The following is a 24,238-nucleotide window of genomic DNA, read 5'->3' as shown; positions in this document are numbered from 1 at the left end:
ACTTCAAGGAGAAAAAAAGGAAAAAAATAAAATAAAAAATCAAGGCTGAAGATCCAGACCCCAGTGGAGTCACTAGACAATACCCATCAGCTCAGGGAGAGGGCAGATTTACCATGTCATATTGGATTCCTTTGTTCTGTCACGCAAGCCTTTCAGCTGAAAATTCAAGGACTATCAAATCCATTTTAAAGCCTTTCTTTTCCAACCGCTCTGAAGTTCCATTATTAGTAGCTATTACGTACTTGCCATTTATATTTTGAATAATAAAGTCTAAATTGCAACTGTCCACAGAAAATCAAATGCAATTGCTATTGCATTGTTGCTCTTTTCTTATTTCTCCCATTGAAGCCCATTCTGTAAAACTCGCCCCTCCACCCACTCGCTCGTCATGAATATAAGTGCTATGTAGAATATGTGCTAATGGCAGACTTTAATCTGAAATAATGTGTTTGGAAGCACTGTCCCATTTAGATGGGCAGCTAATGCTAGAACATACTCTGGCCCTGGGGAAATTGTGCCTGATTATCACTGGAAGATCAGTTGCACTTCCCAGTTCCTACCACCTTAATTCTAATTTAACTTAAGATAGCAGATGAGTTTAAATGTGAAATTAAATGTGAAATGTCGGTTGTTTAGGAAGTTGGCGTGTTTATCCAGGTTAGGAAAGCCTCTGCATGGCTGCTGCGGAGTGGCTCCGTCCGGAGGGAGGCTTGTAGTCCATGCTTAGTGAGCCGAGCTCAGGTGAAACAGTAGGACAAAGGGAAGCGGTCTGGTGCTGAAGATCTTGCCCTGCAGTTCAAAAGTTATTAATTCAACCCCTGGCTGTGTTGCCGTCGCCTTAGGTAAACCCGAGCCGGCTTTTTAAATGTGCGCCTCGGGACCGAGAAGGGGTGAGTGACCTACACATTGCCCGTCTCTGCACATTAATGAGTGCGTGCAGGTATAAGGCTTGGTAATAAATATTTCAGGGACTCAGCTCTACCTTTTGTGCCTTAAAATCTGGTGGTGATAATAGACACCAATGTTTGAGAGCGAAAGGAGGAGTTCTTGCGGCTCATAAGTTACAATGCCTCTGGTGACTCTGTATCTGTGGTATTATTAATTCATCTGTCTAGAGGGCATCTAGCCCTCCAGGAAGCAAAAAGACCTTCTGACATTTAAAAGTAAGACACAAGAAGGAAAGATACTGAATGTCTTTAATATCTCCAGCTTGCAAAGTCTCCACGGAGACAAGCAGGTAACTTGAATTTTGCCCAAGAAAAACAGGCAGAAAACTCTAAGCAATTTTATTCCACAACACAGCCATTCCTCCTCCTAAAATGCTTTCCAATAGCAAAAAAAGCAGATAAGCATCAATTAGACGCTTTGCTAATGACACAGAATACAAAGGATTGGCAACTCTGTCGAGCATCCCTGGGACGGGAGGCAGCTGGTGCGGAGCAAAGGCAAGAGTGCGCAGTGCCAACATCAGTCAAAGCATTAATGTCTTGGGAACCTTGAAGCAAAGGAAGACTCATTTCATTGCTATGAATTCTTTAAAATAGCTTGATTTCAGTCAAATGCTTTGAATCATGCCCTTGGGAACGTGGCTGACAATGGTTTTAGTCTCCGCTTGGATTTCAGGTTGCAAACTGTCTGAGATGTTCAGTTCATCGAGACATCGAGGCACACACAGGGTCAGTGACTGCAACAGATCAAACCTGCCGCAGCACTGGGACCTGAGGATGATGCTCTGCTGAATCACCTCGGCCAGTGACTGCCGTCAGGGTTGTGCTGGAGGCTGTGGGCAGCTGGCTGAGCATGGAAGGTCAGTTTTAGCCACCAAGAAAGCATACAGAGAGAGTGGGGTGGAGAAGGTGAGCGGCTCCTGGCCAAATCCCTTCCTCTTCCCCCTTCACCGAGCAGAGAGGCAGTAATCCAGGGCAAGAGGAAAAGCCAGGAGGAGCAGCGGACATTCAGCTTCTTCCCTATGCTCAATCCAGAAACCAAGCAAGCGGTAAGGCGTAAGTGAGCAATAGGGGACCAACTGCAGAGGGAAGAGTCTCTGTCCCCAGTCAGGAGGGTTAAGAAGGATTATTGTTGTACAAAGGAAGGCTAGATGCAGCAATTGTAATGAACCAAGTCTTAATTCTTCAACCAGTGAGTGCTACACTGTTTCAAGAGGTTCCAGCCCATACCTGTAATTAAATAATTTGCACCTGGAGAAAGATAACGTGCCTGGGATTTTGCCGGAAATTTGATTAGTCTAAACTCATAGCTTTCCTCTTTGAGTATACTTGGAGTTATAAAGCCAGTAATAATATGTGCCAGGCAAGAAAAATACGAGAGGATAATGACTCTTCAGATGCATGGGAATCTCACAGTCGTGATGAGAATGACTTCGGGGGGAAAAAAAAGCAGAAGCCTTCCAGATCACCTTGTTGAAATGATAATACATGTACAGCATGTCCTTTCTACAGCCCTCAGGCAAGAAACTCTACATAGTAAATACAAAACTTCATTCTGCTTCTGCTGAAAGCAACTGGAGTTTTGCCACAGCCTTGAACTGGAACAGCTTTGAGACCCTGGGAAGCAATAAATACAAAATTCTGAGTAAAGAACTGGTTCCCTGTAAACATGCATCAAGTGTACATAGCTTTCCTCCCACAGAAGGAATTCCTATCGCTGTCTAGGCTCTCTGTTCTCCAACTTGCCAGGAAGATCTCCGCCGGTTTCTCAAAAAGCCCGTCTGATGCAGTGCAAGCTGGGATGCTCAGCCTGCTTCATGGCAAACAGATACCCAAACTGGGGAAAAAAAAAAAATCTTCCAGTTATCATCACCATTTACTTGCCTTGACAGAGGTTACAAATGTGCCCAGAGACTAGGGCGCGCGCTAGAGCCAGGGCAGGTGATCGTGGCAAGGCTTGGGGAGCAGCGGGAGCACAAGGACCCACCGCTCCGGCCCCGCACGTGGCTCCACGGCCGCCAGCAGCTCTGGCTCTGGGCAGCGCAGGAGAGGCCATGGCCTGAGTTACGTCTTCCCAGCGCCACCTCAGCTTCCCAGGATCAGGAAACAGAGCTCGAGGATGCTTCTGGATTATGGTTTTGTAACTCTTGGTGGCAACACCTACTGGAGACGAGTCTGTCTTCCCGGAGACACCAACTCCTTGCTCTAACAGCATGCAGAAAAGGTGAACTTAATGCCAGAGAACAGGACAGATGTTAGGAAACCTGTGTATAACAATTTTAAATGCATTATTAATTGGAATTAGCAATAGTTAGATCATTTGGAAAATAAAAGTGTTGTTATCATTGTAAAAGACAGGACTACAAACAGTTGCTTGTTGAATTGGACTGGCCTGTTAAACCTCAGACTCACAATAAATTTGAATTATTGGCTCCACACATCAGTGTGTGACCTTTTCACAAAATTCTGAATCTAGCAGGAGGCACGTTCTCCATGTCCCACGGCCCTCCCATGTGCTCCCCATCCTGTAGCTACTCCCCTGCCGATGGCATGCGCCCGGAGCCAGCCTTCCGCGTGGCGTGACAGGGCCACAGCGGAGCAGGGTGAGAAATGGACAGTGGGAAAGGAGCCGTGGGCAGGGTTGGGAGGTCACAGAGGTGACTGGAAGTGGGCAGAAGACAAAACCTTCTTTTTTTTTTTTTAAGTAAGGTGTGAGTGAGACACAGCACGCAAAATTAGAAAGACGATGCTATCTAGTTTAAAAATAAGTAATCTAAAATCTTTGCCTGAAACCTAAACTGTCTCTTTTTTTTTTTTTTCCACATTTGTGTCAGCTTCTGTCAAGAGGACACCAGATGTGGAAAAAACACTTATCTAGGAACAATCCATCAGTGCTGAAAAAGCCATTAAGAGCCTAATTTCAGGAATTCAGGCTTGGAGAGTTTTGTAAAGGTTTGGTTGGGTTTTTTTTTTTCTGCTTACATTAATTACGTTGCCTGTATCTCTGCACACACAGATGTTCCCTACCAGAAAAGGCAGCGAAGGACCCACATTTGCAGCCCACCCAGCCTGGTTCTGTGCCTGCAGCGCTGCAGCACAGCAACAGCGGCAGACTTTGCTCTTTGGCACTTGCCGCATCCTCGCCAGGCAGCTGCGGGCACCACAGCTCTGCCTGGGCACTGGATCTGGAGCCCAGAGAAGCCAACACAAAGATCAACATTGAGCTTGCTGGGCGTTGAATCAGGCTTTTCAGCAATCCCCTTTCAGAAAGGTGGCACAGGCACTGACTTTCCAAACCAGCTGGTCTGGGAATTAATGTGGGGAGATGAGAATTTCATCCTCAGCATCAGCATGTATATGTTCTGGCAACCCACGCAGAAGAAAAAAACAAACACCAATGTATTATTCTAGCTCCTGTTACTGACTGTTGAGAGCAGCCCAATCTCTTAGAAGAGGAAAAAAGTCTTGTCCCGTTTTCACAAGTACTTACAAACAGCTCATCTTCAAGAGGAAGAGTAGCAATTGTCACTACACATATCGAGCATGCTATCTGTGGTTTCTTACACTTTTGAAATGAAAGAGTAACATGAGACTTGTAAGCAGCTCTTTACCCGGCTAAAACGCCGTAGGGGAATGCACGCGTTACGGTTCCTGCCGAGTTCTCCATGCTGCAAACTCCTCTCTTTGCCTGGACGCATCTGTTAATGCCTCTGAAGTACATGCAAACCTGTGGCACAGAAGCAACTCAAAAAAGAATGGCCAACCCGTGGCGCTGCCCTCCGACCAGGGGCGCACCTGCCCGGGGACCAGCCGCGCCCCCGGAGCCCGGCGCCGTGCCCAGCCTCGCCCCGGGCGGAGCGGGGCCGCTTCCACCAGCGCGGCTTTACCGGGGGCCGAGGGGGGCCCGGGGGACCCCCGGGCTGAGGGGACGCGCCCGGCGCTTTTTTTATGAATGGAGTAGTGACCCCTGCCGGGGCCCCGCCCCGCCCCCGGGCTGGCGGCCCGCACGCGGCGGGCGGGGCGGGGCGGGGCGGGGCGGGGCGGGCGGGGGTCGCTGCCCGGACCCGGAGGAGCCGCCGCTGCCCGGAGGGATCGGGGCAGGGGGATGTGGCTAGCCGGATGGCGGAGGGTAAGTGATGGGGGGCGTGTGGCTTGTGTCCTTGGGTTTGGGGGGAAAGCGCGTGTAACGCGCGCCCGCCGCGGCGCAGAGGTTTGCCGGGTCCGGCGAGCGCTGCCTTCTGCCCGGGGTTCACACGGCTTGGCAGGCGGCTGTTGGAAAGGTGTCTCTAAATTTGCGAGAGCGGACGGTTAACGTTTCTGCGTCAGGAAAAAACCGTTGCGGCCGCAGCCGGGAGTGTTCAGCCAACCTGTTTGAACCAGAGACTAGACGAGCTAGGAGTCGTGCGGCGCGAGGCTTTTCCTCTCTGCTCCTTCACATTGTATCAAGTTATAAAAACTGAAATCTAAACTCTCTTATTGCATGAAACCATTGTATTTCAACCCATCAGGATGACCTGCATTTAAACACACCCTTTTTCAGGAGGGGAGGAGTGTCCTCTCTGCTGCACCTGTGGTCCTGGCCAAGGCAGCGGCCAATGCCGAGAGCTTCAACGCTTACTGAAGGTAAAGCTTTACTGGACACAGAGAGATCTGAGGAGAAATTTCGTGTTAGAAAATCAGGTTACAGCTCCATCACCTTAAGCTCCTCCATTCTCCTTGGGCTCCCCAGGGAAGTGGTCATGGCACCAAGCCTGGCAGAGTTCAGGGACCGTCCGGGTGACTTTCTTGGTCATATGGTTTTGTGTGAGGCAGGGAGGAGCAGGGAGTCGGACTCAATGATCCTTATGGACCCCTTCCAATGTGAGCTATTCTATGATTCTGTGACTTGTTCCTTGAGCTTTCCCTGGAAAGAAAAAGGTTCAGCCATGCTATGGGTCAGGTCAGGAAACCAATCCAGCTGATAACACTTTATTTAATTTTCAGATGGATCAGCTTTTTGATTTGATTGTACAGGGACCTGGACATAGGCACAACAGAAAAAAAAGGTCTATATGTAATAAGGAAGAGATGTCCCCATTCGTCATCTACATTTAAGGCCACAGTTCCCCAATCACTGTGAGCTACTCAAGAGTGCATCCTTGAGAAATGGGCTTCTCAAACACATGGGCACTTCAGAAAACCTGTTTAGCTTTTTTAAGTTGAATAGTCTGTACGAGGTTCCTTCTTGCAATCCACCAGCCTGAAGCATACAGACTGCAGATCTGATCTGACCCATGCATTATAGCAGTTTCTTGAAACTCAGCCTCATCTCATGGCAGAAAAGACAAGTTTCCACGTGAGAACCTCATGTAAATTGATGTGGGCAAGGCAATGGGCGGGTTAATCTGTCATGCCACAGTATCCTCTCTCGAGCTCAGTGATGGCATTTCAGCAGAGCGCGAATATCTCAGCTGTGCTTATTCAAAGATCAAAGTGGTTCAGCTGGAGCCGACTAAAATCGTATTTTTTTGTTACACACATGCTGCATTATTACCCTTACAGCTCAGCGCAGCTCCCTCTTCTCACTGCCCGCTGAGAGCTGCCGTGTGCCACAAAGAACAGCACCCTCGGTGTATACCACAGCGGGCAATAAAGGGGTGTGAAGCCCTGCGTGCCTCACCCAGGCATGGCATAAACCTCCCAGGTCTCTGAAGTCCCTCCGTGGAGTGGAAAGCCTGTCTGCTCTCCCACGCCAAAAGCCCAGCGGGGTGTAGTTCTGGACTCAAGCATTACGTCCTTTCTGACTCGCACCAAGCTCCAAGTCTCAGAGGTGCTTTGCTGCAACGAGTCCCGTGCACCAACCACCTTTTTCAAACAAGGTGAATGATCCTTTCCCTGGTTTTGGCTCTGCCCCCAGTTTCATAGCAGCTTCCCAGGTTCATGTCTTGTGAGCAAGTCAGACTGGGACCTGGTATAGGGCTGGTCCTGATGCTCCCAATACCATCAGCATTGGGGGAACAAGGAGGTGAATTGCCTGCTGCATTACAGCTGCTTCGCTCTAGCAGAATCCGCGAGCGTTTGCCATGCTCTGTGTTCCACCCAGCCTTCCTTTGCCCATAAATTTGCCCAGAAAACAGCCATAGTGCCTTTTCAAGATTTGTTCTTCTCTCCGTCTCCTGGATGATTCCTTCCGCCCCACCAAGTTGCTTTAACAACCACTTGCTTTTGAGACACATCCTCTTGTGGGTCCTCTGGTATTCCCGACACTCCCCAGAGTAAGCAGGCAAGCCAACGCCAATTGTCTTATGGGAAAGCACGGGTAGGAACACACACTCGCTCAGTCCCCTGCACCTAATTTCTGACAGAAAAGAGTCGATGTCCGGACTTGTGCTTGGTGACGTTCGCAGCTGAGGCCACCGCCGTGGCCGAGCGGTGTGCTGGTCTGGGGTCCGCCGGGTGTCGGCCGCAGGCCACCGCCTGTCATGCAGCGAGCTGGCGGGCCCTCGTCGCCTGCCAGTCTGCTGTGTGGGCAGGCGTCAGGGAGCCTTTTAGCGCTCTGGAAGCTCTGCTTATCAATCCCTCACACTGTGTGAGGTCCATTGATCTGTGCGCACGGCCACGGGGCTTGACAGGAATGGCATGTACCAAACAAATCAGCCACCCTCTCGGAGAACCCGACAGAGCTTCTGAACAGCCTCCTCCTCCCCTCTGTAGTGTATCTGTAAATACCAGTGTGCATGGTTAATAGGTTCCACATATCATCAGTAGGTCAACGCAATATAAAACCACCAGAAATATCTAAAAATGGATATCAGTAAAGGTAAGGAAGCAGAGATTTTTGTCTCCAGGGAATTTTTCTTGTGTATCTAGTGCTGTATGTTGGCTTGGCCGTATATGGTGTAAGTGGCTCCTCTGTGAGTTGCACGCCTCTACTGCTAGGTCTCGCTGAAACTGAAACACTGGAAGCAGAATTCAGTTGTTGTCCAGAGGAGAAAATATAAGATAGAATAAAGTAAACTTCTGATGTGATTTCCAGGTTCTGAATCGCTTTAGAACGATTGCTGGGGCTTGATGCAGACAAAAGCTATCTCTACTCTTAATTCTGATCCCCAAAATTGTTCTGCCTTTACTTTTCAACAGAAAAGAACTGGGTGTTTTGAAGTAGAGGATGAAAGCACCAAGAGCGCAGCCTTCTGTGGAACTTGGAGGAAAAATAGACTCAGGTGAGAATAAAGAAGAGAAAGCTGACGTGGGATTAAAACAACTTCAAATCCCACCTGAGGTTTTCCTACATTTGCTACATGTAATAACTAGTTCTACTTTCCAGCCCGGCTGCGGAGCTGTTGCTTTTCTTGATATATGAAGGAGTTGAGAGCCTGCAATCCCAAACCAGCCCCTTTCTAACGTGCCTGTTGGAACTGCTCCCCAGTGCCGCCCCTGCCCCTGGGGAACACATTGCACCTCAGAGGCTCCCTCCAGCTTTCCGTTCTAAAGTAGTGTTTGTAATGGCAGCTGCATCTTCACCAGCTTCCCAGGGAACCAAGCAGCTGAAGCTGATGGATCACTTGCCATGTCAGCTGGAGCTGTGATCCCAGCAGCTTTGAGCTGAGTGAAGGCTCAGGTTAACCCACCACGCCTCGCTGGCTGCTTCAGTCGTACAGGTCAGAGATGGTGGGGTTTCTTAAGGAGTTTGACCATTACTCTTCCTTGGACAAACTCATGTCAATCTACCAAGCAGCCAACAGGACCAACTTCAACTGGACGGACAGCCGCATTGTTGAGTGGGAGAAATTTGCTGAGCTGGCTAAATATGAGCCGGAATCCCAGAAACCAACAGTGAAAGCTCTTCTAATTGTGGTGTACTCGGTCATTATCATCATGTCTCTTTTTGGGAACCTGCTGGTGTGCCACGTGGTGCTGAAGAGCAAGAGGATGCACTCAGCCACCAGCCTTTTCATCGTCAACCTGGCAGTCTCTGACATTATGATCACGCTGCTCAACATGCCTTTTACCCTGGTAAGTGGCCCTCTGTGCTGTCCCATCAGCCAGGAGGGGAGTCTCTTGCAAGAATGCTCTGCCTGGTGGTCATGCCTTCTCTGTGCATGCTCTTGTAGGGCTGAGGTGTGAACCCAATACAATCAAGTCTAAGAGACCATGCTGTCAGGCAACCTGTGAGCTCCCTTTGCTCCGTTAGCCTCTGTATCTCTTAAAAGACTCTGAAGTCTCTCCAACAATGCCACCAAACCACAGAAAGAGCTTCTTGGGGAATGCAGAATAAGTGCCTGGATGAATATGTACTTTTAATGTACATGCAGGAGAGCGCTAGAGAGTCACCCTTAAAACTTAGTGGGTCAAAACAGCTGGAATGCCAGTCATACCCGGGTGACTGGAAGAAAGTAGTCAAGCTTTTCAGAGCTGCCAGCTGGGTAAAGTCATCAGTGAAAGCTCCCCAGACTGAAGGGGGCTTTGTGTGACCAGAATTTGGTCCACTTTTTCCAAATATAGTTGTTAGTATAATCAAAAAGTTATTACCGCTGTTCACAATGGTTTTTATACGAATAGGCCAGGAAGTCTGTGGCAGTACCACTTGTTTAATCTGCAGGTTTTGACCTTATAAACTCTTATGTAAAGGTGTTTCAAAATCCAGGGTAGCTAATCTTTCTTCGGGTTTCAGGCGGAGCTGCCCAGACAGCCAGCCAAAACCCATGTGCCAGCTCAGGTGCAATCCAAAAGATTTCCCCGTGGATTTGTTTTCACTACATTTGCTGGCTGTTTTCCCCTCAGGTTCGGTTTGTGAACAGCACGTGGATCTTTGGAAAGGCCATGTGCCACATCAGCCGCTTCGTGCAGTACTGCTCCCTCCACGTCTCCACGCTGACCCTGACAGCCATCGCCCTAGACAGGCACCAGGTAAACCACCGCCCGTCCGCTGGTCCGTTGCAAGGCTCTTCCCAAGCCCCTGTCAGTCTCGGTTGAGCCATGGGTTCAAGGTGGCAGAATCTTGGGGATTAAACCCATAGCCAGTGAGAAGGCTCTAGAGATAAATTCAAAGATGCCCCTCGTGTCAGGGGTAGAAAGGCTGGATGGATTTCTGTAGGCTTCCAGGTACGGGGCAGGAGGGAATAATCAAAATGTGGCATTGCAGGTTTCACAGGCCACTCCCAGATTCTTAATGGAAAAGAGTAAGGACATCTTTTTCATGTAGTTAAAAGAGAGCCAGGTCCAACCTAGCCCCCCAGGTATAGCAGGGAAAGTTGATTCAAGAGGCTTTGTTTTACATGGGGGTCTTGAAAGACAGCAGAGCCAGCGCTGAGCGCAAGGTGTTACTTCAGCTATACAAGGAAGTTTTTCAAGCATTTTGGTTTAACACCCAAAACCCACAGAACACCAGTCTGTAGCATTCTGAGCTTAAATTCTCATTTAGTTGTCTATTAGTTCTTTTGCTCTTCTTTTCCTATTGGGCATTTGCTGCATCGTCAAGTGCAGGACATTCGGAGTAAAAAGAAATTCTGAGCCTAAAGTCCCATGGTATAACTATGGGACCAAGGCTGGACCAGTACAAAGGGGAGCAGCAGAGTGGGAAATCTCTGTTGGAAATACTGGGGGACTTCAGAGCTGTGAGGAGACTGCACCCACCATCTACCTGCAGCCAGGCTGTGCTGGCTCCCACCGTGACAAGCGCTCGCTGCAGGAAGGAGAGGGCAGCCCAGGCCAGGCGCTTATCCCTAGCAGCCACTCTTCTATCCTGTACCATAGGTCTAATAGTATCTGCCAGACTCTCAGATTTTGTAAGCGCTTTACCTTTTCACCTAACAAAGAAAATTTCATGAAAGGTGAGTTAATGCCTCAAAGCGGGGAGGAGGCCTCAGCTTCGTAAGTTCAGGTAGAACAGGAGACTTTTTTTATGTAATAAAGAAATATCATATAGAATAAACAAACATACGCACAAGTGAAGACTTGTGTAGATATCTTCTCTTTTTTCCTACCTAATGTAACCCACAATTTAAGGAAAGTGTTCCTCATGGAACAAAATAGAGGAAAAAGTTTATTTGAAAGCATTTCTGAGCAGATTGAAAAGTTAAAGGTTTCCCATTTTCTAGGTCACTCTAATAAGCAGGACATTTTCCTAATCACAGCTGTCATTTTTTTAACAGCATTAGATCACGTCAAAAAATGCCTCTGCTCTGTGCATTGGTGAAGGGACTTTGCTTTCCTGTGCGATAAGAATCACGGTGAAGTCTCTGTTGCAGGTCATCCTGAACCCGCTGAAGCAGAGGATGTCCCTAACGAAGGGAGTGCTGAGCATCTCTGTTATCTGGCTGATGGCAACCTGTTTCTCCCTACCCCATGCCATCTACCAAAAGCTTTTCCAGTATAACTACAGGTGAGTTAATTCCCCTTGCAAGTGAGCGTGAAGAGGTCTGAGGGCCCTCTGCAGCAGTGAGAGCTCCTGGAAGGGCTCCCAGGCTTAGGGAAGGACATAGCAGAATCGGTGGGAGCTTGTGTGTGGGTGAAATCTCGCTTCCCACGGCAGAGGCTTGGCCCACTGGAAGAGCTGCCTGGTCCGCTGCAGGGCATGCACGTCCCTGGGACTGGGGCTTGCTTTCACCATCTCCCAGGCTCCTGGTTGTGGGGGGTCCCAGCCTCATGCTGGTGGTGGGCTCCAGGCACAGCGGGGCGGCCAGCACAGCCTGGCTGGGGCACAGCAGGCCGGTGAGGCAAACCTTCTCCAGGGTCCTCATACCGTCAGGAGGGGCTTTGTCCTGAGAAGGCCATTTTCTCCTGAGGGCCTTTCCTCTTCCCTCCTCATGCTCACTCATCTCGAGACAAAGCTGAAGCTGCAGTTTGAGAAAGAAAGAAAATAAAACTCATAGTGTAAACATCTGGTACTGAGATTAGCAAGCCTATACAGAAAGAACAGGGAGGAGAGGACCACCTTTGTGAGTCAGCAGGGCTGCGAACCCCAGGCCTCCAAGACTTCATACGCTGATTCATGCATTTTAGCTTCCTTGCATTTTGTCCATCTGGATTTATGGAACAGGACCAGCCTTCCTTAAAGCTTGAGCTCCTCTGCCTGACATTACACAAAAAAAAAAAAGGGAAAGAGAAACCTCCGCCTCTCCCTCTGCCGTGAAGGGCTGGTGAGAGGAGCAGTGCTTCGACAGGGGAACGAAGTCGTCTCCATGTGCTGCTTTGCCTTGCCCACCAGGAAAGGGAGCGCTTTGCTTGGCTGAACACAGCAATAAAAGCTTTTAAAAGGAGATGAAGTGGAATTTCACATCCCTGTGAGGACTTCTGAAGTATCATAAGAAAGTGAAGGTTCTGACCTAGAGGGGAGAAAAATAAAAGAAAGGGGGGAAAAAAGCTTATCTCTGCCTTCTTCCAGCTGGTCTAGTGATGGCATTCATTGCTGGGAAGTCACCCTCTCCACCAGGTACAAATAAAGAACCAGAAGCTTTGTGTTGGTTTGCCCTTGCAATCTTTTGCTCCTCCATGGTGCCCCAGCTGTTCCGGCCCTCTCACCCCCACCAGCCTGTGGCATTGCTGCGACTCCTCCTGGCTAGAAAACAGTCTGTAAGGCTACACAGTCCGGTGTTTTTCATGGTGGTGTCACACCGCTGCTGCCTGCATTTCACTGGAGTGCCAGGCTCGAGGGCAAGGGGATAATCTTACAGTGAACAGTGTTTTCAACCTGAGAGTGGCGTCCCAGGGAGCAGGGTAAGGAGGCAGTAATGGGCAGCAGGAGAAACGTTTCTGCTGTAGGTATTGAGCTTCTGTATAAAGGGCAAATATCCGCCTTCCCACAGCGCAGCCGCTTCCCTCCCGTCAGCATGGCAGGGAGAGCGTGTGACTGCCCGCACAGGCTTTTATTGCTGCCCTATAGGCGAGGTTACACGAAATGGGAGCGTAACCCGGGGCTTCGCAGCTCTTCCTTGCTTGTGCTTGTGATTGATTTCACCTCCGAGGGGGATAGAATATCTTCATCTGCTCAGACTTTGTAAACAAAGTGCTGGGTTACTCCTGTACTCGCATTGCTTCGCAGCTGTGTTTGGGGTATTACTGAGCAAATTGCTTATGAATGAACAAACGCCGCTCTCTGTTTCACAGCACCTGTCTCTGTTCATCCTTTAGCACGGCCAGAGGAAACCGAGCCTCACGTCGGCATGAGGCAGCTCAGTGGTATAAGGACTTCCAGGACGTGCTATTCTCATCCCTGCTTTCCATTGAATAAAAATTGCAGTTGTAATATTGCTCGTAATAGCTCCTGCAGGACCAGGAGCTCCTGAGAAGTCCCACCAGGGAGCTGTTGGGGTTGTGGTCAATGCTGTTGAGCGTAGCCAAGTCCGTGGTCATACCAGAATTTACCAAAATGCAGCGTCCTGCCTGGTATTGCTCTCAGCCAGCCTCTTCCCTGAAGTAATCGCAATCCTTCTCTACAGCTCTGGGCCCCTTCTTTAGGTGGTGAGATGGAAGGGAGCAGCGAGGGCAGCCACTGGTTTTTTGATTACCTGGGGCTCACCCTGTTGCCCGCTCTGTTCAAATGTGGTTTTAGGCGCCGCAAGCACCGAAGCATCACCCTCACCAGCCTTCAGCTGCACTCCAGCACCAACTGCTGCAGCCCCGACCCCATCCCAAGCTCAAGGCAGTCCCCAGATGGATGATTCCTGGTGCAGCGGTGGGGGATGACTGCCCCGCTCGTCCCCTGTCGGTTCTGCTCTTTTCCTGCAGCTTTGCTCTTCAGCCGTGGCTGGGGAGGGTCTGACCCCGTGCTGCGGTGTCACCTTGGGTGCTGCGCTTGCTTCCCCTGCCAGACCTCTGGTCACTTTGGCAGGTGCCCTGTGGCAGGCAGGCAGGCACAGCTGCCTGCAGGCAGGGGCTGGCCTCCCCCGTGCCTTCAGCCAGTGGATCCTGGGGACAGAAAGGTCAGGAGCGCAGTTCACAAAGGATAATTTTCCCTTCTGCGTCAGCTCCCCTCTTGCAAAACATCTTCAGGGTCCTCCACGGCCACGCTTGGCATAGCTCCACTCCCCCACCCTTCATCATCCCTCCGACTGCCACACGCAGGTCCTGCTCGCAGCCATCCGTTTTCAAGCAACCTTCTATTTGTGGCACAAAAGCTAGCTCCAGAGGTTGAAAACAGGATATTAAAGATATTAATCAATACTGCAACAAATAATGCAGCTTGATGGGGACTTAGGTCTGTGCTGAATACAAGTGAGCAGAGGACAAGGGCTGAAGAGAGAAGGGCAAAATGGAATAAGAGGAAGAAAAAGGCGGGGGGAGAAAGGAAAGGAGAAAACATCCACTGGAAATAAATGTGTGAGTGCTCCTTTCTCCTAGAGTTTAACCATTTCCAGTCCCTGTGAGATGCAGAGGGGACATGTGGTGCTCTGCGGAGGGCACTGGGGTGCGTCAGCTGGAGGACATTGCCAGCCAGAAAATGTGAACAGAGCCTGGATCCATTGGGTTGAATGGGACAGATTGCTGAAGTGCTGTTAAAATAAGCTACTGCATATCGTTAAACTAATATTTTTTTTGTTAGCTAACCATCAGCAGTTAAACTGTCGGGCTTAAGTTAAACTTGAGTTGAGTGACCAGGTTTTCTAATCATCATGACTGTTTTAAGACACAGCAATTAAGGTTTTAACAGCCAGTCTCCTGAAAAGCTGATGGAAACGGATGGTTGGTACAGGAACGAAGGAGTGTTGTCTGTGCAGGTGGGGTCATCCCTGTGAGGCTTTCACATGGCCCCCAGCCTCCCGCAGCCCCTTCCCCTTCCATCCACAATGGCTTCGACTTCCCAGCTGGTGCAGCAGTTTTCGGCTCTGGCCGAGGGCGTCCGGTACCTCATGGGGCACGGAAAGCAGGTGTTCCCGTGTGGGGCACGGGCTGCGGAGCCAACGCAGCACAGATGGGTCAGAGCTATCGTGAGTGTGCCGCAGCGGCGATCCAAGGGCGTGCTGTGCCTCTGCCCTGGCCCGGGAAGATCGGGAGAGTTGTGCTTGGCCAGACGACAGTTTGCACAAGCCGCGTGCAAGAGGAGTAACGCATCCCAGGCTGAATTTCTAGGTGGGCGTATTCAGGGAAACCTGGGCATAAAGTGTCCCTTTTCCAGGCGCGTAGGAATCTCCCATGGGACTGGAGAAAAGCAGGAGTTAGGTGGGTCTCACCCACTGCCCTCCTTCCTCCTGCACTGGGTTTTTGGGGAGGAGACCGGCACTGCCATGCCTGTGTGCCCGTGCACCGGGGGAAGGGGCAGATGCAGCCAGGTCAGCGCTTCTTTCAGTAGCCCCTTTTGTAAGAATGGGCCATCAGGGGCGACTTTTGCCACGTTAAGGGGATACGAGGGACTTGTTCAATTAAAATCAACTGGAGCTTCTAAGAGGAAGCTCCAGTTTACCTTTCTAAGAATTTATTTATCAGACAACACAACAATTTAAGGGGAAAGGAGATAACGATGCACAATAGCCAGGCTTATTCTTGGTGAGACAGACACAGAGAACATAATGAGAAGACATTCTGGGAAACAGAGGCTTGTCTGAGCTTTGTTTTGTTGAGATGAGCAATGTCTGGCCTGCCTCTGTCCATACTACAAATCTGAGGAGATGGTTGTGGGTGGTGTGGAAGCCCCACTGTGGTTTGCCAAATTAGCAGCATCCATTTGTACAGCAATGGCCATGTGCTATATATGTATTTCTTTGTTTTCAAGGGAAGCCACTGTCCGGAGTTTGTGCCTGCCCGATTTTCCTGAGCCTGCAGAGCTGGTCTGGAAGTATCTGGACCTGTCTACTTTTCTCCTTCTTTACCTCCTGCCTCTGCTAATCATCACTGTCACCTACACGCGCCTGGCCAAGAAGCTGTGGCTCCGCAATGCTGTTGGAGACATCACCACACAGCAGTTTATCACCCACCACAAGAACAAGAAGAAAAGCATCAAGATGCTGATGCTGGTGGTGGTGGTCTTTGCTGTCTGCTGGTTCCCGCTCAACTGCTACGTGGTGCTCATCTCCAGCCTAGGCATCAAGACAAAGAACTCCCTCTATTTTGCCCTGCACTGGTTTGCCATGAGCAGCACCTGCTACAACCCTTTCATCTACTGCTGGCTGAATGAGAGCTTCCGCTCGGAGCTCAGGTCCTTGCTCTGCATGTGCCACAAGGTGCCTCAGGCTCAGGACAACATGCTGCCGCCCGTGGTCACGTCCTGCCACGAGGCGTGGATGGAGCAGGCCACGTACAGGAAGGGACTCGCCTCGCAGACCATTTGCTCCACTGTTAACATCCAGACGGCCAACACAGACCTCTGAGCCAAAGGGCTGAGGTGGGTTGGTTGGATTCGGTGGACATCAAAGGGCATCTCCCTGTTTCTCCTCAGGAACTGACGTTGCTGCTCTGGTGTTTCACTACTGACTTTTGACTCGTATCACAGTAGCACCCCCTTTACTTGATGCAGGGGGAGCACAGCCTCTTCAGCACCCTCCCTGTGGGCCCACACCTGCAGCCGGTCCAAGGAACAGGTCTGCGTGGAGGGGACATGGAGGTCCACAGACAGGATGATTTTCTTTTGGGGTTTCCCATCTTATTACTAGCAGAGGGAGTGGGACCCAGGTTTCTATCTTTGCTCGTGCTGTCCCAAATCGCTGCCCTATCTCAGCACGCATAATATGTGCCACGACACCAGTGGGGCTTTGCAGAGCAGCAGAAACGACTCCGTTCTGACCTGTGTTTGAAGGAAGGACTCGGACATCCAGGTTGACTCCATCCATACAGAGTTTCACCAGATAATTTATGCCAAAATCTCCCAGCAGAGGTAAGAGCTGTCAACAGCAATTTCCCCTTCAGAGGGTGCTGCTCCTCCTCCCCTTGCTCCTGCTGCCCCAGCTCTGTCCCACCCCTCCCTGTGCCGCTTCTGGAGCTGCAGATCCAGCAGCTGAAAAACAGCCCCGGCCCAGAGGGGAGCAGGAATGCATGCCAGGCATCGGCGGCAGCAGCCTCAGACGGCACATAGCCAGACAAATCCAGTCCATTGAGAATTTCTTTTTGTTTTTATTAGAAATGTCTTAATTCAGGAAATAAACCTACACTGGCACTAAACAAAAGGCCACAAAATATTTCATCAGGGCTGTAGCATTCACTAAGTGAAAACTGAAATAATTCTGCATAATTACTAATTTCTGTAAAAGAGTTTCATTTAAACAATGGAATCGACTTTAAGAGGGAAGGTTTTCTTTACAGTCCTGGGAAAAATACAGTTTGATTTAGCTACACTTGGGAGACGGGTAAAAAAAAAAGATACAGAACAAAGGAAAGATTTAGTACATGAGAGAAAGAGGAAAAAATCAGGGGAAAGAGACATTAAAGGCAGAAAGAAACAAAAATGGCTACGTGATTTCACAAGCAGTGTGGAGCAGTGCCTGGGCACTGCGGAGCAGGAACTGGAAGGACCTCCTGGCCTGGCCAGCGATGTCCTTTTCTCTGTCTGCTCAAAAATGGCACCAAGACTAGAGAGGCCAGACTTCCCTCAGCTTCCCTGGTTGAGCTTGAGCAAGGGACTTCTCCGACTTGCAGAAGACAGACAAAAGCTGGGAAAATATTTATTACTTACTTGTCCATCCAGACTTTGGGTTGAGTAGACTTAAGTCTTTTGCGGGAATAAAGCCATGTGTGTTTGGAGCCCTGACAGTTCCTGGGTAATCCTGCAAAACTCAGTGCTGGCAACTGGTACGTGCTGCGGCGGTGACAGAGGGGCTCTGGTACGGAGCAGCTGGGGTGGTTACTTTCTGGTCCTCAGACCTGGAATTCATAGGGAAACACTGTAGTCATAGCAAAAAAAAGCCCAAGCAAACTGCTTTGGGTAAAAGTGTTCAGTGTTGGTGCGGCCTCACCTCGAATACGCTGTGCAGTTCTGGGCCCCACAATTTAAGAAGGATGTGAAGGTCCTTGAATGCGTTCGGAGGAGCTGGTCATGGGCTGCAAGGAATGTCCTGTGAAGAGCAGCTGAGGCCTTTGGGTTTGTATAGTTGGTGAAAACTAGATGCTGGTTTGCAGTAGTTCAAAGGCAATCATAGCCGCTGGGGGTCAGGGATGCTCTGGTCTACCCTGGCGGTAGCCTGGTCTGAGCTTCTGTCTGGGGAGGCGGTGGTGGGGACCCGGGTTGCTGATGGGGGCGAGGATGTGCTCCCACCACCTCCTGGGGGAGGATAAAACAGACCAAAGAAGGGAAACTAAGGACTGATCCCCCCCCTGCCATTTGCTCAGTGAGAAGGAACAGGAGAGAAAGGAGGGGAGGTCCTCACTTCCAGGCCACTTGAGCCCCCTTGGCCGCGTCCCTGCACATCAGGTGTACATTGCAACATCCACACAAGGAGAAGAGAGCAGAGCATCGTGAGCAGCAGCAGAAATGGATGAATACACGAGCCCCGAGTCACTCCACTTGGAAACTCGCAATTATTTGAATATGGGAATTTAAAGCAGCCTGCTGCTGGGTGCAGGCACAGCTCTCTCTCTGTGTAGAGCAGGGTCTGTTTTCAATTTAAAAACATCATTGTGTACTTTCCAAAATGTTAAAAGTATCTCTAATTCATGAGCATCACCTCATTTAATTATTAAGAGAAGCTGCCATTTGCCATTTGCCTTGTTACTGGTGCTCACTCCTCATCAACTTTTAGTGAACGGCCATCAAACTAGCACGTATTCCACTTTATTAAACTATTATTTCTTCCCTGTGGAAAGGTGGGTGCCCAGTAGCGAGTTTTCGGTTTCTACTACAGAAATGTAGCAGCCCATTTCCACTCAAATATCTTCAGAAGTTTAAGAGACTTTTCCCAAAGTTCACAAAAACCAGCACCCTTCATCCTGTGGTTGCTGTAGCACAAGTTCTTAGAGCTGACGATGTAAATGAGACACAGTTACAAGGTACAGTGGACAGTTTCTCCCAGCAACTGGGAAGTTTCCTTCAAGAGTGGAAACATGAGCGATGGCAGCCTCTGGGCAAACCAGGGCATGGCCACAAAAAGCCTGGGAGGTGCCACGTCATACGGGCATGGGAAGGAAAGAAGTCCTGTGAGGTCCTACTTTAAAAGGACTAACTGGAAAAAGCCTCCCTCCCTCCTCAGAGTCCAGAACAGGGATGAAAAATTAGCAGAAAAGAATGTTCAGCAACACTTGGGTAAAGTGTGGCGTCACCCAGGCCCTGGCCTGGAGTCAGGAGGGAACAGCCCCATGGCACTGAAACCCCTGCTTGGTGTCTGCTCTGGACCAAGAGGACTTTATCTGGGCTATTGAACTTCCCTGACACGCTCTCGCAGGGCCCCTTCAGAAAACACGGTTTAAACTCACTATTTGCCAGTAGGTAACAGGATTCATGCCAAGTGATAAGTAAGAAGAAAGAGTACCTGTGTCTCTAGTGCCATTGCGGTGGTGCCAAGTGAACTGTGACAGCAGCAGCCATCAGTTAATAAGGCAGATGCAGAGCTTCGTTAGCTGTGATTCATGGGCTTAGTTGTTGTTCAGTTATTCAACTGTTTCAGACAGATATGCGTGAAAAACACCACAGGTGTCACCCGAAAACCACGCAGAGTTTAACAAAAACACTCACCTGAAATTTCATCCTGGGCAAGCATAGCCTTTGTTTGCTCTGTTTTATGGCCGGAGACAAAACTTTCCAGGGCTCTTTGAGTAACACCCACAAAGCAAACATGTCACAAAGAAACAACAGAAGATGCAAAATCACACCCTGCCCCCGGCCCAAGCTCTGTGTAGCAGCTTGGGAAGCTGTGCTTGACCCAATGCCCAAGCGGCAGCACTGGCATGGACCTCCAGCCCTGTGCACAAGCCCGTGGCTCAGCCCCATGCACAGCGTGTTCTCAGTGTGCCTTTCCATAAGCTACCGTACGATGTACTGTGCACAAAAAACTCACACAGTTTCTAAAGAGGTATTTCTATTTTTTGCTTTCAATGTACATCTTATAGCTTGGGCTTCTATGAAATAACCATAGCAACAACACTAACACTGATATCTTCCATGAGAAGCATTAAGCTATCATTCTTGCGGTGATTCTGAAATGAAATCTACCTCGCTGTTGGCAAATTCTGGGGTACAAGCCAAGCCAGGGATTAAATCCCATCCCCAGGGCTGTTTTACAGTGCAGTTAGATAGATAGAAATTTTCAGTAGTTTCTTGAGGTGTTTGTCCAAGAACGCTGGTGCAGATGAGCTGCTGGTTTCCTCAGATGCAGCAAGCAGACTTTGGAGTCGTACCTGCCCATCACACCTTCAATCACAGAGCTGTTCTGGGACCCCCTGTCACGTCTAGTGGCTATGGGTGAAGTAGAAGTCTCTTTGAAGTCCCTTCACCTTGTGTTGACTCCTTCTTGAATATTTATTATGTTGGGCTTCCCCCCCTTCCCCCCTTCTTTCTTTAAATGGCATCATAATTGTTTTCTGGAAGAATCAAAGACCTCATTCCAAAGAAGTCGGTCTCTCTTCATACTCCCTTGATCTTCTGCTAATCCATGTAGTTAGCTATCTCTTGCTGTGAAAAATAACCTAGCTGGTGTTCCTTGGATCTGTCAATTGCAGCATCTCTTCATTGCTGCATTTTTCTCCCCTAAATGGGCACGATGGAAGAGCTGTCTCTATTGCATCTTCGTAATGGCTTAGCTATCTAGACTGGTAATTATCAATGCCTGAATGAGATTCAAAGCCTAGCGTGCTTTGCCCATTGCCTTGAGGCTACTGTGTCTCCTGAGGGTGCCTGACTAACACAGCAGCACTCTCTCAGCACCATTCAGGCAAATGACAGGATGCACAACATCATAAAAAATAACAGGCTGAACTGAGCTGTGTTGTTTGACCTGGGCAAGGCACAGTGACTGAGGGGCAAGAGATTGCATGTCTGCTGAAGTGCAGGCACAAGGCTTGCTGCAGCAAAGGGCTTACCCAGCCAAGGCCTGGAAGAGAGTCTCAGAAATTCTGCTTTTCCTGAAGCAGGTCAAGGTCTGAGCCAACTCAGCAGGTAAATAGATCCTGAACCATTCATTAATTTGTCTTCAGACACGCCGCTCGCCCGTGGGAATGGCTTCCTGAGTGGCACCGGCGGCAGCCCGGTGTCCAAGATCAATAGCACCAAGGGAGAGCTTCCAAAAACGGACCACCGCTTCCCGCTGGCCGCCCTCCTCCCTGCTCCCAGCAGGGCTGCGCTGGGGGCTGCTGCGGGGCTTGTTGGCAGTGACCTGCCCTGGCCGGGGCAGCCCGTGGTGACGTGTGGGCAGCACGCTTTGCTTGCCGCAGCCCCGTGGTGTGGCAGCCCCGAGGCCAGAGGGCTGGACGGGGCGAGGGCTGGGAGAAGAGCACCCCGGGAAGCCCGTGCCATCCAGAGAGCCCTTGTCCTGCTCATGCGCCGCAGACCAAGCCGTCACCCTCCCCTGTGGTGGCTGTGGCACTGCTGTCCTTGGCAGGCAGGGGACTTGGATCTGTCTGTGGCAGGCAAAGCCCCAGGAGGCAGGACCCCGAGGGTGAATTTGGTGGGCAGATCGTTAAAACACTGAGTTACCAGCAGTCTACTCCAAGAAACTATTTGAGCACACAAAAATGAGTATGCGAAGATTCAACAGAGACATGTCTGAGTGATTAATAACCCAGATTTATTAACGTTAGCTCATGCCAAATGCATCTAACTGCCTTCAGCATAGCTGCTGATGAAGACGATAACAGAGAACACAGTGCAGGGGATACCTGAATTCCAGAGACAAATCCCCTTATATAGCCCCATCACATAATGAACAAAGAAACCACAAAAATGCCAACTAGATTAACAAAACGCAAGCACAAAAAAGCCCCACAATGAGTCAGAAAATGAGCTCAGGAAGGAGAAACAGAGTAAAATTATCATCAGTTAGCTCTTCAAGTGGAAGACAGTACCAAGGGGCTGTCCAAAGCATGCTGAAGGAACAAATGGGAATGTCCTCAGTTAAATCCAGCTCAAGCCCTGGGAAGCGGGGATATAGCTGGGTCAGTGTCAGAGGTCATCCTTTTGCACCGAGATATAACTCAGCAGATTGGGTCACTCCCAGATCAGGGGAAGAAGAGGGAGGAAAGAGCCCAAACCTTGACAAGAAGGCTCGGATGCAAAGGGCACACCCAGAATTAACACTTGGAGGATAACGAGCAGACACCCTCTGCCATGGGCAGCAAAGGAGAGTCCCTCAAGTCAGGGCAGGCGGCTCTACGCTCTCACCGACTGAGGAGCAAACATGCCTGCTTCCCTCAAGCTATCGCCTCCTGCGCTGTGGTAGGGAGAAAAATGCTTCTGATCTCCCCAGACTTTGGATGAAGCCCAAGCAGTAACACTGACAGGGTAAGGGCAGGTTTATCATGCCTAACACAACACTGCAGTCAGCTCGCAGTTTAAAGATTCAAGGCTTTTCACAAAGGTGCCCTGTCCCACCCGTGCCTAGCCGTAATCCCTACCCAAATTCCAGTGTATGTTCCTGAACTGCTCCCCCAGGCTTGATGGCCGGGCACCCCCAGTGCACACACCTTCCCAGCGATGACCACGCCACTTGGCTCGTCCCGATGCGCCCTCTGTGCCGAGCAGCTATGCCAGGGGCAAGCTCATTGCCAAGACATGGGGGCAACGCTGCGTTTCGGGTGTCTTCATTAGAGCAGGACTAAAGTCCTTTGGGGCCTCTGGCTGATGGTACGAGGCAGGAGGGCAGGAGCGGGTTACCCAGCGCCACTGCAGCTCAGGCGAGTGCCTGAGCGATGCTCCGACGGGTGCTGGAGAGGACAGGTAACAGCGGATAGGAGGGAAGTGAACTGACACGGCGGGGCAGGGAGGTCTGCGAGTGTCTGTGCCCGCTGTGTTACGCTGAAGCAAACCCTTCCTCAGGAGCTTACTGGAAGTCTCCCCAGCCAGCAAAACAAAAGCACTTCTTGCCCTGCCCCCCCATAATTTTAGATTTGCCCCAGTAATAAGGGTTGAATAAGGGCATTTGGCCCTTGTGATGAAGCTTTATTCTCCCATCAGCCGATACGGGCTAATAATGCCTTGTCCGGCAGCGCTAAATCGCCCTCTGCAATGAGACACTGCCCTCCGCAATGATCTGTCAGTGACAAGACACTGACAGAGGTGAGAGGAAAAAAAGAGTAATAAAACCCCCCCAAAACCAACAGGCTGAGTCCTGTAGAAACCACGTGTCTGACTTTACAACACAATAGTCTGTCACTTGAAGAGACTTTTTCCATGGCAGGCCTCATAAAAATCTCCTTGGCAGATAAGAACAGATGAATTACTTTATAAAATCACACTGATGGACCATCTAATTTGCCTGCTGGAGACAAAAACAATTGCTTTAAGGAACACCGTAAGTGACAATTATAGGGCGTGTCCCCTTCAACGGAATTTCTGCTAATTGCCTTGCAAGCTTTAGAGCACCAAGGTCTATACACTCTCCAAGTGTCAACTCTAGCTAACGTACCCATGTGCTTTCATTGCATACATGAGTATCTAATCCATACTATGTCCTGGCAGGTTCTTGAACCTCAGTGGTCTCTTGCCCCAAGGGTTTCCCCGCTGCAAGGTTCTTCAGTTGGTGTTTGCAGCTGAAAGTAGCGACACTGATTTCCAAAACATCATTTCTGACAGTTTCGTGCCGTTCTACCAGAACTGCAGCGTATTCCTCAGCCAGACCTGCAGAAGCCATTGCTATTCTAAATGCACGCTTGTCGCCACCATGAGTACCGTCATCAGTGTGATTCCAAGGTGGCCAGCTTTTGGGTTGTTAGGAGATAGTTCATGATACACAACAAAGATGATGGTAAGAAACTTTTAGAGCAACAGATTTTGTTCCTCTTTCTAAGACGGAGATGACATTTGCTCGCTGCCACATCTTGTCTCAGGCAATTTCAAACAGGAATTAAGTGATCAATTAATCAATGGCCTAAACCTTCTTTCCCCTTCCACTGCTTATTTTGATCTTTTACTGGTGACACATGTCAAACAAGGCAGAATTCAGAATTATAAGGAGCTCCTGGATCACCCGAAACTTCCAGATGGATTTACCACAAAGCTCAGTTAATTAGGAGGTGCAATGGACTGGATGGCCCTGGGCTATTTTGGAAGGTTTTCTTTCCTTCTGAACTGTGATACATTGCTCACAGCTCTCACAGTAAGGTTAATAAACCAAGTCCCGCCTAAAGACTGCAAAGGAATCAAGTTTTAGTTTTTACCATTAGGATATTTCTAGAATTCCCTTCACGGGACAGTGTCTTTCCTGAATCTGTCTTTACTGATCAGTTATTTAACACACTAT

General features: G+C 49.7%; 1 protein-coding gene across 1 annotated transcript; it reads left to right on the top strand.

Annotated features, from left to right (window-relative positions):
• Nucleotides 1–5,486: 5,486 nt before the first annotated feature.
• On the top strand, nt 5,487–17,590 carry LOC142063134 (G-protein coupled receptor 83-like). Its single transcript, XM_075106519.1, has 6 exons — nt 5,487–5,570; nt 8,067–8,149; nt 8,254–8,942; nt 9,711–9,836; nt 11,177–11,310; nt 15,637–17,590. Exons 3-6 carry the CDS (start codon nt 8,595–8,597, stop codon nt 16,229–16,231), a joined length of 1,203 nt encoding a protein of 400 aa, XP_074962620.1. The 5' UTR covers nt 5,487–5,570; nt 8,067–8,149; nt 8,254–8,594; the 3' UTR covers nt 16,232–17,590.
• Nucleotides 17,591–24,238: the final 6,648 nt, after the last annotated feature.

The sequence above is a fragment of the Phalacrocorax aristotelis genome, chromosome 11 (genome assembly GCF_949628215.1).
Source record: "Phalacrocorax aristotelis chromosome 11, bGulAri2.1, whole genome shotgun sequence".
In the NCBI taxonomy this organism is placed as follows: Eukaryota; Metazoa; Chordata; class Aves; order Suliformes; family Phalacrocoracidae; genus Phalacrocorax; species Phalacrocorax aristotelis.
Note: the sequence above shows the minus strand (reverse complement) of the source record. Positions and strands in the feature narration are given on the sequence as shown.